This window comes from Orcinus orca, chromosome 19 (assembly GCF_937001465.1).
Source record: "Orcinus orca chromosome 19, mOrcOrc1.1, whole genome shotgun sequence".
NCBI classification, from domain to species: Eukaryota; Metazoa; Chordata; class Mammalia; order Artiodactyla; family Delphinidae; genus Orcinus; species Orcinus orca.
The window spans coordinates 56,133,047-56,152,607 of record NC_064577.1 but is presented as its reverse complement, the minus strand read 5'-3'; the positions used below and the strand labels follow the sequence as shown (position 1 = coordinate 56,152,607).

Genomic DNA, 19,561 nt, shown 5'->3' with positions numbered 1-19,561 from the left:
TACTTTCTAAAGCAATTTTACAAGTTTATGACAGTTTGTGTGTGAAACTTATCTATGCATTTAGATAGACATATGACATTTGACTCACATTTTCTCTCCCTGAATATCAAAAATATTCATTATCTCTGGCATTGTGTTATTAGCAATAAAAATCTGATCACCATCTTATTTCCTTTGTCCTTTAAATGACTTAATTATTTTGATATTTTGTCCAATTTTTTTGTTGTTTATTTTTCTTTCAGGGTTTCATTTCAAAAGAAGCATTCTGGCATAATTTTCCCTAAGAGATACTGTCCTTTCAATAGGTAATTTTGAGGGTTTTTTTCTTTTTAAAATTTTAGTAACATTTTTCTGAATTCATGTTATAGTATTTGTCTTGTTTCATTGATTTCACTTTCTTCTTTGGTGACACATATATATGCTCAATTCACTTTAATTATGTTCTTTATCTGTCACTTCATTTCAATATTTTATTTTATTTTTTCTTGATGTTTAAATAGTCTTTCTATCTTAAGGCATTCACTCTTGTTTTTCTTTTAGTTTATTGTTTATTTCTGAAATGAATTTTTCTTTTATTTCTTGTCTTTCTAGAATTCTATCACTTAATGAGTTTTTCTAATTCTGATTTACATTATTATTTCATGTTTTGGATCAGTTTTCATTTGTTTTGAAATATTAGGTTAGAACTTTTTATTTTATATGCATATATTTGTTGCATGATCTCATTGCCTATAGGGAAAATATTCCACCCCCTATCCTTTCTTTTGGTACAATAACAATGTTGTTTATGTATATATTAAATTAGCTTTCTAAGACTTTGAGAGGTAAGAAGAGATTTTCTAGTTCTTCTGCTCTACTAGTCCTTCTCTTGTTTCTGTGATGAGTTTAGAAATATTACCTTACAGTTTCTTTGATCTCCTGGCTCTGTGCCCCTTCTCTTTTCTGTGTATTCTGTATTTTCTGCATTTTTTTCCATTTCTTTTCTACTATTTTCTCTATTCTCCTTAATTTATCCAACTCCCAACAATTTCTCTCCAGTGGAAGAGAGAACCTTCTGGTTAGTTTTGAGAGCTCATAGTGTTCCAGTTACTCCAGACCTTATATATTTCACTCTGGACCACTTGCATAAACCCATATGTTAAAATATGTAAGACACAACCCAGTGTTAAATGCTCTTCTCAAATTGTCCTACTGTGTTTCCCAAGAAGTCTGTTGGCTATTTGAGGGTTCTCACCTTCTGTGATCCCTCAGATGTCCCATTGATTCCCTGAGAATATAAAGGGCTTGTGGATGTTGGTGCTTTGTTCCCACTCACTCACACTTTGGGGTTGAGGGGGGGAAACTATAACAGAGCAGGGCTTAGGGGACCTTCCCAGGACAGAACCCTCTGCCAATGTCCTCTCCTTTGATGCCTCTCTGAAATACCTAGATAACAGTATCTGATGCACATTCCTGAGTTGTTTTACAGATGCTAAAATCTCCATCAAATGGAAGAAGTTAACTACTTAATGACCATGAGCACATAGCCCCCAGACTTACTGGAGCCTGAATATTGATAATGTTAACCAATGTGACAGCATCCTGTTACCTCGCCATCAACCCATCAGAGAATTGTACAGGAGCTGATCACATACCCTGCAACTCCCCTGCCTCAACTTGCCTTTAAAAATGCCTCCCTGAAATCCATCAGGGAGTTCAGGCTTTTGAGCATTAATACTGTTCTGGACTCCTTGCTTGACATCCTGCAATAAATGCTGCAGTTCCCTTCACCACAACCTAATATCAGTAGATTGGCTTTACTGAGCATGAGTGAGCACACCCAAGTTTAGTTCACTAACAAAACTTGACAATTTTTTTTTAAGATACAGTCTGTATATCTGGGTATTCTGCCTTTTTATGGGGAAAATTTGGAAATATTCCAAAAATATTCTACTATCACCATCACTTTTACAAAATATATCTTGCATAAAGATTTTTTCCATTCATAGGCTTTCCCTCTCAATACTCCAGAAATTGTGCCTGTATAGTCTAGCTTTCAGAGTTATGAAGATGGAGAACCTGATGCCAACACTTTTTTTTCTCTTTCCTTTAAGACTTTTTGTTTGTTTCTGCATGTAAGATTTAGAATTTTTGTTTTTGCTTTAAAGTAAAAAAGTTTCACCTGCATATATCTATCTTTACCTAGTCTCTTTTAATCCATAGCACTGAAGCCAAATCTGGCCTCTGTACCCTGACACTGAATTAAATCTTGGAGACAGAGTTTTGGGTGAAGTAGAAAAGAATAGTTTTATTGCTTTGCCAGACAAAGGGGGCCACAGCCAGCTAATGCCCTCAAAATCGTGTGTCCCAACTTGGAGAGGGTAGTGAGAAATTTTATAGTAATGTTTCAAAGATGGCATGATCAGCTCATGGACATTCTTGTGATTGGTTGGTGGTGAGGTAAGTAGGAGTCAGCATCATCAACCTTCTGATTCCAACTGGTCTGGGGTCTACATGCTTGTGGGCAGCATACCACCATTAATCATTAACTTCTCCCACGTGGAGGAGGTTTCAGTATCTGCAAAACAGCTCATAGATATTGTTGTGTGCATTGATGGGGAACCAGGACCTTGCTCCAAGGCTGCACTCTTTTTACTCTTGACTGTTTCTCCCTTGTCTCGCATTCCCTCCTTTCCCTAATTAACAACTGCTTGAATCTGCCACTTGGAACTCAGGGAAGGTCATGGAGGCTGAATAAAGGCTATTTCCTGTAATCAAAGAAATAGGGGACACAGAAAGATTTTGTGCCCCGGAGCCCCATAAGGCCTTGCTCTGTATCAGTACCTGTTATTCATTGAAACTTTTCTCTTCCTACCTTTCTCAGGCAAAATTATGTAAATCTGAGAAAAATATATTAGAACAGAAAAGAGAAGAACAATACCTGACAGAACTATATTAGCTCTCAAGGCTGAACAGGCTCCACATTCTGTAAGGATGACAAAGAAAAATGTAAATCATTAGGATATCTTAGAATATCTTTCTTTTGTCTCCACAGGTATAGCGAAGTTTGTGTTCACTGATTATTTTTCTTTATTGTGTCACTTTTAGTCTGCTCTCATCTCTAATTCTGCATCTTCTGGCTGTCTTCTAGTCTCTTATCTCTTCCTTTTCTTTTGAATGTGAGAAAGCTTTCTTGATTTGTTTTTTAATGTTTTGTTTTTTGCAGCAATCATTGTGTTACTTATCAGCAACCATTTTATATTCTACTGAAAAAAAACTTTCTTATTTGATATTTCTCATAGTTGGGCATTCTGAATCTTATTATATGTTTGATTTTTCTGTAAATTACATTTTCTCCCATTCTTACTGTTACAGAACTCAGATTTGGCTGTTTGCTGCTCAATAGTCAATATTTGACAGACAAGTGTTGGTTGGAAAAGAAAAGTTGCTTTATTCAGGAGGTTGGCAACATGGGGAGAAGGCAGACTTGTATCCAAGAACCAACTTTGAAGATTCTGCTCTACCATGAAAGTTTTTAAAGGGAGAATCATTCGAGGAGGGGATCAGAGTGTTCATTATCTTCCACAGTATGCAGACTTTCTGCTGATTGTTTGCTGGTGAGGTAACAGGGAAGGCAGAGTTCCAGGAATCTTGTGCTAAGCCTAAAGTTACCATCCTCCACCTGGGTGACAGCCTTAGTTCCTGCAGAAGAACTCAAAGATATTTTTATACATATTACCTGAGGAGGAACCACGATGCTACCCCATCCTGCACTATTTTTTCTTGACTGCTTCTCCTTTGTTTCTGATTCCTTTCCTCCCCTGATTAGCAACTGTTTGAATCTGCCCTTTGGAACTCAGGGAATGTCAAGGAGGCTGACTAAAGTCTATTTCCTATTAATAAGAAAGAGGGAACATGGAAAGAATTGTACCCAGGAGGGCCCCACAGGGTCTTGCTCAGTTTCATTACCATTTGTGTCTTTCAAATGGGAACATTGGTTCTGGATATTGTTTCCCTTGTCTTTAATTACTGAAGTTAACAAATTCCTCTTGTTCCTAGTCTGATGATATATTTGCAAAAGGTGGTATATGTAAAACTAAGATGGGTCAGATATTTTTATAATTATCTGTTTAAATTATTAAAATCTGTACAAAGAAAATTGGCATTTTTTTTTCATTTGCCAGTATAGGAAGTTCACTTGCTTGAAAGAGATATAAAGGAAGCTACAACCTGATGAAGTTAGAGTAAAAATTTTGCTGTGAAAGGAAATGACTTTTCTTGTTTATTTTTATGCTTGTTCTGTTTGTGTGACTGTGATTAATTGGGATATAACCATACCTTGCCTAAATGTCATAACTGCTCTCATTTGGAGTTTTGCGCTCTTTGGCTTAAAATACTCTCTGAGTCAGGGTAAGATGAGTGTGACTGCAGCATCCAGCAACTTCCTCATGATCACCCAACCAACAGTCGATGTTACAGTTGAAAGTGTGTGGTATCCTGGCCAAGCCAGGCTGTGTAACAAAGTAGAATTCTAATTACCTGTATAGAAGTAACTAATACAGGAAGATTTTGTGATAGGTAAATGGCTGTATTACTAATTTTTAATTAACAATCAAATTTAACAAGAGCCTGATTCCCCTCTCCAGCTGACAGTAATGTAGTACATCCCTCTTTATTTAGTCTACTGTCCTAGGCAATTCTTGAATGAAAGGGAGCACTGCAGCCAGAGTTCTGCATGCTGCCATCCAGTGAATTTCCTGAAATCTGTAAATGTAAGACTTATTGAAACTGATAGGTGTCACTTCAGGGGGTCTTAGGAGCCAGTCCTTTATTTCTAAGTACAGAAAAAATTCATCAAGAGGCAAAGTGATAGATAAGAAGTGATTTATTAGAATAGAATGCTTGTGAGGCTTACAAGCGGGTGGGTGAGAGGGTGCTGCCCTGAGAACTTAGTGGTCTACAGTTTTATAATCAAAGGAAAAGTGGGGAGGGGAAAAAGACCTTCTTTGTCTTGTTTGAGTAGTCATCGTTCTTCCATCCTCAGCTCCTCCTCCAGGTTGGGGAGGGGAGTTTTTTTGTCCCTACATGATCAAGCCAGGACTGTAAAAATTATTTCAGGTCTCTGTACAATGAGCACATTTTCATAAACTATTGTTTTTCATGTGTGCTGAGAGCATGTCCTAGGGATCATTAACTTACTGAGCTCACTGGGCAGGGTGTGGGTCTCGTGCCACTATTGTTTTATTGTTTTGGGGCATGTCTTATGCCTCTGTCACTTGGTTTTGTTGCTAGGCAAGCCTGCTTGGTTTTGTGGTTAAGTAAACCTGCTTTCTTGAGTGAACATTAACTTACAGCGGTCTCCCATATTTTTTCTTTACTTACAATCCTCTAGTTGGATTAACAATTTAAATACCTACTTTGTCCATTTACGCTGTCCCTATAATTTTTAGGAACTGGTACGACATAATTTAAGAAGCTGATTCTAAATCCTGGTTATGCATTAGATTTCAGAAATTTTTGTTTTTGAATACTGATGTGCAGGCCCCACTCCAGTCTAATTAAAATAGAATGTCTATGGAATTGCTGTTGTAAGAATTCCCCCAGGTGATTCTAATATGTAGCAAAGATTAAGAATCACTGTTTTAGAGCCTATATCTGTATCATTTATTTTCTCTTGACCAACTGTATGACTAAGTCGCATCATCTGGGTTTACCTTAGAAAGGGTGTAGTAAGAGTGTCAGCATGATAAACAGGTTACTATACCTAAAGTTGAGGCTATGGAGTGTGTAAGGTCAGTCATATTCTTCTTGAGAGGGATCTATTTGCCTGAGATAAGTTAATAATTATTTATTTGATTCAATCAATATAATGTATTATTATTATTAAACCTATCCTTACTTTTATAGAAGAGAGATGCTCTCAGATTATTAAAATGTTAATTTTCTAGTGGCTCACTTAAAAGGCAGCATGTATGGGACTTAATAAAGTAAGTGGGGCTGGAGTAAATTAAAAAAATAATAATAATAGGTTATAGTTCCTACTGTCATGGAATTTAGGGCTTATTTGTCAAACTAGTAGAGAAAACCCCAAAAGTACTATGATTGTTATGATAAAAAGAAGTCTAGAACAGCACGCACTTAACTCAGATTTTACATGTTTATGTAAGTGGCTGGGGAGCAGGGAAGATTTTTGTGGGACATCAACAAAGCCTTTGTTATAAAGAGCATAGTATAGAAAGCACCAAATAAAAGACAGAAGCCATGGAATCCAGGTATAACTCAGAAACTTTCTAGTTACATAATCCTGGCTGAATTCTCCAGTCTCCCTGAATATCCTTTCCTCACACTTAAAATTTATATGATAATAATTGGCATCTGTAACTTTTCAGATATAGTGTGAAACATAATCATGTATTTGAAAATAATCTGGTAATTATCAAGTGCTATATAGATATCATATAACACTGTTATTTATAATTTTGTGCTTTCCTTTAATGTCATGACACAAATTTGTTCATAAAAAATATAGAAAACATGATGGAAAACTTGGCAATCAAATATAACAAGGATGACATGTTATATTTCAATGAACACTAACCATCTAATTAAGAGTTGCATATATCTTGACTTTGATTTTCATGATGTAGTCAAATTAACCTTTTTGGTGATTGATAGAGTGATACTTATTATCCTACAACATATTTCCTCAGAGGGAACAATACTGTACCAGTATCCAGGAGGAAAAGTGGACCAGAAGGGAAATATTACAGATTCTTCTCTTCATTTCACATATCCAGTCCTCCTATGGAAGAACTCTGAACAATTGATACAAGGTGATTGGCAAACTGAGAGGATGAGACAAAGATGTTTTTGAGTTTCCTGACAATTTACCTTTTTTTTCTTTAACCTCCTCCTCCTCACATGTCACCAAGCCTCTAATATTGTCTTAGTTTGGTAAGAGTATATGGGTTTGCATTGTACTGTGCCCTGGGTTTTAGAATCAAATTTTGCCTAATTATCATTAAATCCATAATTATATAACATAAACAACACACCAGCTTACAATTGTTGCTTCAGACAAAATTGCTGTGGTAACAAATAATGTAATTAATCAATGGTTGAAAGCAATAAATGTTCCTCTCTCCTGTTACATAAGCTTTGACTCTACTTGCCTCTGCCCCATTCAAAACAAGATGTTTATTTTCATTCTGAGGCCAAGCTGATTGGTTCCTAACCGGAACTGCCATTCTCATGCCAGCGATGAAGAATGGAAAACAGCTTAACTTAACCATATAATCACCCTTAAACTTCCACTTGTTAATGGAAAGCATCATTATTTCCTTATATTCAATTGACCACCTCACATGTTATTGCAAAACCCTAAGTCAATGAAGCTGGGCTATATAATCTGCCTACAGAACATATATGCAAATCACATGACTGTGAGCAGAGAAGCATAATCTTAGTACAGGGAAGGAAAAACATCCAATTTAATATTGGTCAGGTGGCATTTGCTCCAGAAGAAATTTAAAATCTAATCAGCTGTCTGAACTGTCTAAGGGCCACCCGAATGAGACAATTCAGAACAAAAACTGGGATTAGAAAAATTTTGAATTTAGTTATTACAGATTCAAATTTATGAAAAATAATGGAATTTTATTTTTCCTTTTAATTTTCCCCCTGGAATTTAATAATAGAAGAAATTCCATGTTATTCAAAACTAAATGATCTATTGTAATGCATACCAGTGCCTTGGGTGTGACACCATTCCCTGGTCCTAGGTAGATGTACCAATTTTCACATTTGCTATTTGGGGAGCACCTAACTGAAAATAGGAGTAAGGTTGCGTTAGCCCAGTATGATGTCATGTTTTATACACTTCTCTCTCATACGGTAAATAGACAAGGAGGCTTTACATGAAGAAGCAAGGGGAGCCTGCAGTTTACTTGCTGCTTTTCTCCTTACTCTGTTAAACATCCCTTCCCAAGAGGGGCATGTTATCTGTCTCACTGTTTCTCATGATACCTTCTCTGACTTGCTCTTGTATTGACAAACTCTGAAACAGGCTATGATCCCTAGGCAGTAGGTTAGTCAAAGTGCTGAGAATTTTGTTTACAGACCCAGAGGCTCCAGGTGCTACTCTTCTAAGGTCTAGAGCAGAGCTTTTCAATAGAATAGAATACAATAGAATAGAATAGAATAGAATAGAATAGAATAGAATAGAATAGAAACCACATGTGTAATTTTAAATTTCCTAATAGCTGCATTAAAAATAAAAAGATTAGGTGACATTAAATTTGTTAATATAGTTTATTCAACCTAATATATTCAAACTATTATCATTTCTACATGTAATCAATATAAAAATTATGAAAAAATATCTTATCTTTGTTTTCTTTATTAAATCTTTGAAATCCAACACATATTTAATACTTAGAGCACATCTCAGTTCTGACGAGCCACACTTTCAGTGCTCATAAGACATGTGTGCCCAGAGATACTCATTAGACAGTGCAGGTCTAGAATACTGTTTTTGTATCCATTGGAGGTTGGAAGAGGTCGTACTTTCTTTTTTATTATTTATTTATTTATGTTATTCTTGGCTGTGTCAGGTCTTAGTTGCAGCATGCAGGCTATTCGTTGTGGCGCACAGGCTTCTCTCTATTTGTGGCATGCGGGTTTTCTCTCTCTAGTTGAGGTGTGCAGGCTCAGTAGTTGTGGCCTGGGCTTAGTTACCCCTCAGCATGTGGGATCTTAGTTCCCTTACCAGGGATTGAACCCACGTCCCCTGCATTGGAAAGCAGATTCTCTACCACTGGACCACCAGGGAAGTTCCTGAAGAGGTTATAATTTCTTGAATAACTTTCTTAATCAAAACAGTTCTGAGGTGCATATTATAAAATAGCATGCCAGCAGAACCATATTTTGTTATTTATAAAAGGAAAGCTTATACTCTACCTTCAGCCTCATCTGCTTCTTTGCATCTGTTTTCACTTAGTTCAGCATGCCACTTATTAAAATTGAGAAGCCGGCTTCACTCGCCGCCTCTCGCCGGGACCGGGAGCGCTCCGCGAAGCACGAGCAGTGGAGAGGGCGCTGCGCTCGGGCTACCCAATGCGTGGACTATCTGCAGCCGCTGCTCATGCAATATGCTGGAGCTCCAGAACAGCTAAACGGAGTTGCCACACCGCTGCCTGGGCTGGATCACAGCGCTGCCTTTCCTTATGAAGAAGACAGAAACTTGGATTATCACTTGCATTTATCTTCAACTGCTCCTATTTAATCCTCTCGTCAAAACTCAAGGGATCTGCAGGAACCGTGTGACTGATGATGTGAAAGACGTTACAAAATTGGATCAACGTAGAACAGTAGTTCTCCAACTTAAGCGTACATCAGAGTCACCTGGAGGACTTGTTACATGAGATTCAGTAGGTCTGGTGTGGCCCGCGACTGCGTTTCTACAGATTCCATGGTGATGTTGATATATCACTTGGTGGCAAATCTTCCAAAAGACTATAAGATAACCCTCAGATATGTCCCCGGGATGGACGTTTTGCCTAGTCATTGTTGGATAAGCGAGATGGTGGAACAATTGTCAGTCAGCTTGACTGATCTTCTGGACAAGTTTTCAAATATTTCTGAAGGCTTGAGTAATTACTCTATCATAGACAAACTTGTGAAAATAGTCGATGACCTTGTGGAGTGCATGGAAGAACACTCATTTGAGAATGTAAAAAAATCATCTAAGAGCCCAGAACCTAGGCTGTTTACTCCTGAAAAATTCTTTGGAATTTTTAATAAATCCATCGATGCCTTCAAGGACTTGAAGATGGTGGCTTCTAAAACTAGTGAATGTGTGATGTCTTCAACATCAAGTCCTGAAAAAGATTCCAGAGTCAGTGTCACAAAACCATTTATGTTACCCCCTGTTGCAGCCAGTTCCCTTAGGAATGACAGCAGTAGCAGTAATAGGAAGGCCTCAAATCCTATTGAAGACTCCAGCCTACAATGGGCAGCCGTAGCATTGCCGGCATTCTTTTCTCTTATAATTGGGTTTGCTGTTGGAGCCTTATACTGGAAGAAGAAACAACCAAATCTTACAAGGGCAGTTGAAAATATACAGATTAATGAAGAGGATAATGAGATAAGTATGTTGCAAGAAAAAGAGAGAGAGTTTCAAGAAGTGTAATTGTGGCTTGTATCAACACTGTTACTTTCGTACATTGGCGGGTAACAGTTCATGTTTGCTTCATAAATGAAGCAGCTTTAAACAAATTCCTATTCTGTCTGGAGTGACAGACCGCATCTTTATCTGTTCTTGCTACCCATGACTATGTGGATGATTCAGAAATTGGAACAAAGTGTTTTACTGTGAAACTGGCACTGAATTAATCATCTGTAAAGAAGAACTTGCACCGAGCAGGACTCTATTTTAAGGACCTGGGGGATTTGTGGTCTCAATTAGAACTTGCAGCTGATGTTGGGAGAGAAAGCACGTGTCCCAGGCTGCACGTACCGTTTTGCATGCCTCCAGAAACGTCTAATTGTTGAAAAACCACATAGCTTTATTTTACAGTTACAACCTGCAGTTCATAGTTATCTTGGTCTCTGCAAGTAGATTTCAGCCTGGATAGTGGGGGTCATCATTTTTATCAAAGGGATCTAGAAAAAATTCAAAAAACAAAAACTCCATAGCATCAGCCACTGTTCATTTAGAAAGCAGTGGGAAAAGAGGGTGGGGGTAGGGGCAGGTCAGCCTTCTAGCTGCTGATCAAGGAATGATATGGGTCTGAGCTTGGTCTCTTTCTGACACAGAGTGTGCTCAACCGTATCCCACTAGACAAACGGACATGGTTGTCTGACTTTAGTCATGCAGGGGAGCCAGTACTGAATTACACAACAGTGATGCCTTTGCAGAGGAGAGACTCCGAAAGAGTCATCACACGAAGAAGCTGCGGACACTGCCCAGCAGAACAGTCTGCCGAGGGGGGCATCTGGCACCCCTGGTGAAGTCAGCCTTTGCCCTTGACCACTATGGCGTGTACAAATTGTGCTTGCAAATTATATTACAAAATGTTTATATTCTAAAACTATCACAGAGTTATGTAAAGGGACTTAGGAGAAATCACTGAATGTATGGAGGCCGCATTTTCAATTTCTGCTGTGGGAGAGAGTAAATATAAATTATGATATTTAGTATCTATGGTTAGATAACCACACACGTGCTAATATGGGTGTTGAAAACTAGGTGACTTGGCTTTTACAAGAATGCAGGGGATCAGGAAACTTTAGTTATTTATAGTATAATCACCATTATCTGTTTAAAGGATCCATTTATTTAAAATCAGGCACTCTGTATTCATTAAGGTTTATGAATTAAAAATAAAAAGAAAGCTTTAAAAAATAAATAAATAAATAAAATAAAATTGAGAAGCCTGACTTATATTTTACCTGGATGAGAGACATCTTAGCTTACCAGGCCAATGGATCCATAGTCTCCTGAAAGGTCAAGCCAATATGAGTTTTGAGCTCAAGTCTTGTAAATTGTAAGAGTCAATAGATAAGTAAACTACTCATTGGTAAAGTTTGCTGCATTTTTAAGGGTATGAAATATTTTATAACTATTTAACAGAAAAATTCAACATATATTTCAACTTAGGTAGGAATCTAACATCTTTACAATTATATTTCTTATACTTTTAATAGCAAATTATTTATTAATTTATATTCTATCTAAAGTGCAAAGCTCAGCTAAAGGTGCTGAATACACATAGTGCAATAAAAAGGGACATTTTACATTCCAATAAAGAAGTTTACATACCATTCACCTTTCACTTGACATACTGTCCAATAAAGATAATTACTTTTCAGTTGTAATGTAATGTCATAGTGTGTTACCATCACAGTAATAGAGAACTTTATCTGACTGCCAATAAAATAGCAAAAAAAACACCAATTAATTAAGTTTCAAGGTCTCATAATAATAATTATCACAACAAATGGATATCTCATTTGATAAAGTCATTACCTAGAGACTTTAGCAGTAATTTCAACTATTCTATCAGCTATCAACTCTCAAAAAAGAAAGATGCTTTGAACATGCATACGTGTTTTTACCCACTTTATATTCTCATCTAAATCTTTAAAACACAAGAAACTAATTGTATGTTTTGATTATAAAAGGCTCTACAATATTATGGAACTCAGCAAATATACTGTCACTTAAAATTCAGATCTCTATAATTGACAACAGATTGCCCTTATTTTGCTTTTCCATACCATTAATTAATTCTAGAAGTATTTTTTTATTCTTATTAGAGTATAATTGATTTACAATGTTGTGTTAGTTTCTGATGTATAGCAAAGTGTATCAGTTATACATATACATATATCTAGTCTTTTACAGATTATTTTCCCATATAGGTCATTACAGAGTATTCAGAATAGTTCCCTGTGCTATACAGTAGGTCCTTATTAGTTATCTATTTTATATATAGTAGTGTGTATTTGTCAGTCCCAGTGTCCCAGTTTATCCCTCCCTCCCACCCCAGTAACCATGTTTGTTTTCTACATCTGCAACTCTGTTTCTGTTATGTAAATATGTTCATTTGCACAACTTATTTAGATTTCACATACAAGTGATATTATATGTTATATGTCTTTCTCTGTCTGACTTATTTCACTCAGTGTGACAATCTCTAGTTCCAACCATGTTGCTGCAAATGGCATTATTTCATTCTTTTTTATGGCTGAGTAATATTCTATTATATACATGTTCCACATCCTCTTTATCCATTCCTCCCTTTTTTTTTCTTTTTTTTTTTTTGCGGTACACGGGCCTCTCACTGTTGTGGACTCTCCCGTTGCGGAGCACAGGCTCTGGATGCGCAGGCCCAGCAGCCATGGCTCACGGGCCCAGCCGCTCTGCGGCATGTGGGATCCTCGCGGACCGGGGCACGAACCCACGTCCCCTGCATTGGCAGGCAGACTCAACCACTGCGCCACCAGGGAAGCCCCCATTCCTCCCTTAAATGTCCATTGACAGAGGAATGAATATAGAAGTATTTGAATAAGACATGTTCAAGGCAGTATGAAATAATCATTAAAAGGATAGGTGCCATAGCCAAGAATATCTGGATTCAAATCTTAGCTACATCACTTTCTACCTCTATAATCTTGAACAATATATTAAGACATTTTATGTTTTGATTTTTTATCTGTAAAAAGGAGGTAATATTAACCCATAAATTTGGGTCAGGATTACGGTAATTAATGGATGTAAAATGGTTCAGAACAGTGCTTGGTATAGAGGAAATAATCAGTAAACATTTGGTGATAGAGTTTTAGTAGTAGTAGTAGTATTAATGTCATTATCTGTAAATCTGCACATACAGTATTTTGGGTTTTTTTTTGTTTTTGTCTGTTTGTTTGTCTGTTTTTGCCCATGCAGAGCTTCTTGTGGGATCTTAGTTCCCTGACCAGGGATAGAACCCGGGCCCTTGGCAATGAGAGTGTGAAGCCCTAACCACTGGACTGTCAGGGAATTCCCAGTGCATATAGTATTTGGATCACCCTTCAATTAAGAAATAAGAATATCTCATCAATTAAGAAATAAGAATATCTTATAAGAATATCTGCATTCCAGGAGTTTTTAACTTAAATTCCTTTTCTTCAGTTTCTATAAAAAAATTCACTGTGGAAAAAAAATGTTGTTAATCAAAAGAGATGAATTAAAAATATGCTGCCTATCTATTCCATGAGACCATTCTATAAGAGTTCCTCAATAAATATCACATATTATTCATTTTATTATTAATTATCCACCTATCTACATACTCTGAGCTTTAAGCTTTGAACAACTTAGAGAGCCATAAAGTAATAACCAGTGGTCATTTTAGGTATCCCCACTGGAATACTTTGTTCTTTATCATGATTAATATAAATAAATATTATTCATTAATTCAGTCACTCTACAAACAATATTTACAACAAAGCTGAACACTGTGCAGAGCACTGAGGTTAAAAACAAAGTCTCTGTTCTCCAGGACTTTACGCTTAAATAAATCAATGATTTCCAGAACAGGGTTTGACATTGAGAAAATATTCACACTTCTCTTTATATGTTTATCTCATCCTTTTTAATGTCTATTTTGTGCATATTTTATATAGTGCAAATGTGTATATATAGAGAGTTGTACATGAATATTTTTCAGAAATAAAAAAGTTCATATATTAGAAAAATTTAAAAATTATACTGATGCAGGCACATGATATAACTGAGATCATAGTATAAAGAAATCTAATTAAGTATGAAAATTATGATTACATAAATACATAAAGTAGAGAGTGATAGAGAAGAAGACAAATCTCTTAAGCCTGGATGTTTAGGGAACACTATCTCCTGGTGATCATACTTGTGTTTTATGAAAAATGAATTGTCCACCTTCAGGTTGAAAGATTGGAAGAGATGAATGAGATCTGCAGATATTTAAGGCTGAGTCTGCCACATCCAAATGGAATGGGATTAGGGATTATGAACGACAATGTTTGTATGATTAATATGAAGAGAATGCAGGGAGCAGGTACTCCGAGCAGTAAGCAGTAACTTGCCCATGGTGAACTCTGCATGTCATTCTTAGAAGTTGATATTTCATTCCGTGGGCAGTTGAAAATTATTGGCATTTAAATAATGGAGCAATGTGTTCAGATTTGAATTTTAGAAAAACTAAAATACTGAGATTTAACATTTATCTAGTGTTTATTGTGAGTTGGGCACAGTGCTGTATATTTCATATACATTATATAATTAAATTTAATGTTCATGTTCTATGAGATAGGGACTATTACTAGGCCTGTTGATAGATTAATAAAGAATAAAGAAGATAACTAACTTGCCCAAGGTAGAGAACTAATAAATGGTGGTTCTAGGACTCAAAACCAGGTCTTATTGGACTCAAAAGTGTGCTCTCTCCATTGTAATAGTAGGCTGGAGTATGCTATAAGACTAGAGACTATTAATAAACAGTTGTAAACACACAAAGAAGAGTTGGTGAGAGTACAAAGGTACTGTGCTGAGCCAGGAGCAGGCATTGAGATTGGGAATTGAAATCAGTTCAGCAAATATTTAAGGAGTGTCTCCTGTGTGGACAGGTAGAATTCAATGTGGGCCACTGCTTATACTAGCCACAAAATTATTGGATATATTGTCCATTATGACATTCAATATTTTCCCTCTCAAACAAAAATTAAGAGATTAATTTTCATGAAAATGTATGCATTTCTTGATAAACAGTAAGATTTATTTTATGAAACCACTGGAGTGATATAATTTAACAAGTTTACCTTTATGTTTCAGGATTCAGGAAGCTGGGGGTCAAAGTTAATGACCAATTACATTGCTTATATTAACCTAACATTTCTTTGTTCTTATTTTTACTCATCTTTTGTGTTTTAAAAATGTATTCTTTGTGGTAATTCAATTTTTATTAAAAGTCATATAAAATTTTAGAAAGAATATGCTATATTACATAAATAGCTGTGGAATAAAATAATTTTAAAAATAGTGTACTCCAATTTATAAAAATGTGCAGGTTTCCCTCCTTGAATTGAGGATTTTTTTTATCATATATAAAACAAAAAGGAAAACAATTGAAAAAGTTAAAATATTTTCTAATCACATGAAGTGTTCTAAATTCCAAGCAAATTAATTACCAAGACTCCTTAGTAAACATACTTCTTTATACCCTGACCCCTATATTTTTTACTGGAAGATTAATAACACGTATCTTAGCAACCACACCTGGACCCAAGGCACTTGGGAAAGTCTTAGCAGAATTCAAGGTCAAAATGCTCTAAGTTTAGATTGAATGCCAAGAGATTATATGCCTCTTTGCTTCTCAAATGAATTAATAAATTTGTATAGATGGAAATTTAAAGAAAAAAATTAAAAAGAGGAAAAAGGAAAGAAGGAATGAAAAATGCCTAATGGATAGGTAAATGTTCAAGTATGATAAAGCAGAATGATCTAATTTAATCAAATATGAATTTAGGTACCCATCTAATGCAAATAAATAGTTGGCTGACTTTTAGGCTTGAGATCATAACTATGGGAAGAAATTAGTATATAATTAATGACTACAGAAGATAAAATGAAGATGATGTTCATAAACATAAACAAACCTTATTAATGTCTACACATATATTGGAGACAATGCCTACATAGCATTTCATAGACAAAAGGATAAGAAGCACAGGGAATGTAGGTTTTCCTATTGGAGTTAGATATTAATAGTCAAATGCCTCACTAGCAAAATCATAAGAATGAAGTTAGAGCAAAGTGGTTGGAAACGTTGGTAGGTGTTATGCTTACTCTTGTTTCTATACATATAGAAATTAGAGAACAACTCTAAGGGGAGACTTTAAGTTTCCAATGGCTATAACAAAACCAGAATCTCTAACTGTAGTAAGGGTGAAACAAGACAGAGAATGTGTATAGTGGGATTTCCCTAAAATTTGGGATTGGGCCATGAAGTCCAGAAAATATTAAAGGGGTGAGACATTCTAGTGAACATTGCTGAGATGGAGTGCATGTGTGTTAAGTTGCCTGATGAATCTTAAGGCAGGTTAAAATTGCAACCCATATTTAATTACTTTAACTTAGATTTTAAAAATTTAAATTATAGTAGCTTGGAACCCATTATAAGAATTACATAATCTATTCATTTTGACTTACAATTTTGATTATTATGTTCACATTCTGTGAGTCACAGAAAATGAAGTGCCCTAAAATTTTTATAATCAATATGCTTCAATAATTTTGAGTGGAACTTAATAAAATATTAGCTATATAATAAAGTTAAATAGCTGACTCATATAAGGCATGGGGAAATGGTTTGAGTCTTTAAGGGGGAGTCACAGAATTTACCTTCAAGCAGTAACACTTTGCTAATAAAGAGATTTATTTTTACTTTTTAGCTTGATTGCAGGGATTAAAAAACAGGGTGTGAGTCTGAAAATATGACCCCAAGAGCATTTCAGGGGAAACACACACACACACACACACACACACACACACACACACACTTAGAATTTTTCTCCAGGAGGAAACACTAAGCAGTAGAATAATACATACGCATTTTTTTTTTTAACTGGCAGAAAGGTATCTTAGAAGTTATTCTGTTTTTATAACAAAGAATAAAACATAAAAAAAAATATGAACTGGGACAAAAACCCTTCTGTCCTGATTCCAAGTAAAGTACTATTGTATTTTCCCCTTGTGTCATTCAGTTACAGTTGATAAAAATAAACTAATAATATAAGGTAATGAATTAACATAAAGATTTAGGAAATTAATACAGGGACAGAGTTTTAGATGATCAGAGAAGTTTTACAGAGGAAGAGGGATTTGTGCACTCTCAAAGAATGTAAATTTCAGAGAGAACAATTCTACTGGAGGGAACAAGCTTGGATAGTAGAATATTTCTACTACTCTATTTCATAGAAGGGAGTAGAGGGCAAATCTCTAATCATTTTTCCCCTAACGATACTGCAGCAAAGGCTTTAGTATCCCTCTCAGCAAGGTATTCTCATTAATATCTTATACTTTTAAGCAAGAATGAGTATTTCCAAGACACTTTCACATATATTAGGTCTTTTGACTAACACAATTGCCCTGTGAGATATTGTTAACATTTTATCTATGAGAAAATTGAGGCTCAAACATTTCACCTGATTTATTCGCAGTCATATAGCTATTTAGCCACAAAGATGAGTTTGAATGCAGGTCTTATGACTCCATGCCTTATGCTTTTCTAACATATCACAGCTAGGACTTATCCAGTCTGACGCTGAAACAGTTCTTGGCCAATGGAAAATTCTGGAAGAAGGTGCAAGAGCATTTTGGAAAGACTGCTACTCCCTTTTCTCAAGGAGATGATTGTAACTTTAATCTGGATTTAACTGCAAGGAATTCTAGTTCAACTGTCTCATAAATCTGTTTCCCTCATGGCTACTTATGTGTCCTCAGGTTTTTCTCTTGGCAGAAAGCTCGGGATTAATGTTGCTGAGATATCGCCAATGTCCCACAGGTATTATATGGCTCTTATTTGTACCATCTAACTCTATTTAGTCAAGGGTAAGGGAAGGATATGATAGGATTTCACTAAGTTAAAAATAAGTACAGCTTACTGATAATGATATTATAACTCTATGATAGCAAAGGCCACAGTAGAATGTTTTTATTTTTCAGTGGAAACCAAGTCACCTGTGTAGGGGAGGAAAAAGTTTCCTTTTTCCTCTTCTAGATTCTTTGTCTGGTCGAATAATTAAATTGACATGAAACAGATTAATAGGAGAAAAACAAATTTAATTTGGACCTAGAGGAGCTCATAGTAATATGGGGCTCAAAGAAGTGACCAGAGCAGATGTTACCTGAGAGTAGGTTCTTGTCTTGTCACAGAAAGAATTCAGAGATACGAAATGAAGTAAGGAAAGAAAGCAAGGATTTATTAAGCTATATACACTCTCAAGGGGAGCATGGGCAGACTCAGGTGAGTGGCTGCCATGAATTTCTTTCACAAACTGGTTATATAAGGCATGAAAATGAATGGGTAGAATATTCAATGAGGAGGGAGGGGTATGGGTCATGTTTCCTGATTTTCATCCCAGTTCCACCTTCCCAAGGGGAGGAGAAATTTTTGCCCTTATTTATTGTTTTTTGTTCTCTTTGAATTTTATTTAATTAATTTATTTAATACAGCAGGTTTTTATTAGTTATCTATTTTATACATATTAGTGTATAGATATCAATCCCAATCTCCCAATTCACCCCACCACCACCAACCTCTCCCACTTGTCCCGGCTTGTGTCCATACCTTTATTCTCTACAACTGTGTCTCTATTTCTGCATTGCAAACCAGTTCATCTGTACCATTTTTCTAGATTCCACATATATGGGTTAATATACTGTATTTATTTTTCTCTTTCTGACTTACTTAATTCTGTATGACAGTCTCTAGGTCCATCCACATCTATACAAATGACCCAATTTCATTCCTTTTTATGGCTGAGTAATTGTATATATGTACCACATATTGTATATATGTACCACAACTTCTTTATCCATTCATCTGTTGATGGGCATTTAGGTTGCTTCCATGACCTGCCTATTGTAAATAGTGCTGCAATGAACATTGGAGTTCATGTGTCTTGAATTATGGTTTTCTCCGGGTATATGCCCAGTAGTGGGATTGCAGGGTCATATGGTAATTCTATTTTTAGTTTTTAAGGAACCTCCATACTGTTCTCTATAGCGGCTGGATCAATTTACATTCCCACCAACAGAGGAAGAGGGTTCCCTTCTCTCCACACCCTCTCCAGCATTTGTTGTTTGTAGATTTTCTGGTGATGCCTATTCTCACTGGTGTGAGGCGATACCTCACTGTAGTTTTGATTTGCATTTCTCTAATACTTAGTGATGTTGAACAGCTTTTCACGTGCCTCTTGGCCATCTGTATGTCTTCTTTGGAGAAATGTCTATTTAGGTCTTCTGCCCATTTGTGGATTGGGCTGTTTCTTTTTTGAT

At 35.9% G+C, this 19,561-nt stretch overlaps 1 protein-coding gene across 1 annotated transcript; it reads left to right on the top strand.

Annotated features, from left to right (window-relative positions):
• Positions 1-9,015: 9,015 nt before the first annotated feature.
• LOC101277587 (kit ligand-like) lies at positions 9,016-11,372 on the top strand. Its single transcript, XM_004271804.4, has 2 exons — positions 9,016-9,329; positions 9,470-11,372. Exons 1-2 carry the CDS (start codon positions 9,204-9,206, stop codon positions 10,166-10,168), a joined length of 825 nt encoding a protein of 274 aa, XP_004271852.1. The 5' UTR covers positions 9,016-9,203; the 3' UTR covers positions 10,169-11,372.
• The last annotated feature ends 8,189 nt before the right edge of the window (positions 11,373-19,561 follow it).

Bases quoted from the DNA above. Each gene is read 5' to 3' on its own strand.
- LOC101277587 (XM_004271804.4), top strand. From the start codon at position 9,204: ATGAAGAAGACAGAAACTTGGATTATCACTTGCATTTATCTTCAACTG. The intron at 9,330-9,469 runs TTGGATCAACGT...TTGATATATCAC, and splicing joins ATGTGAAAGACGTTACAAAA to TTGGTGGCAAATCTTCCAAA.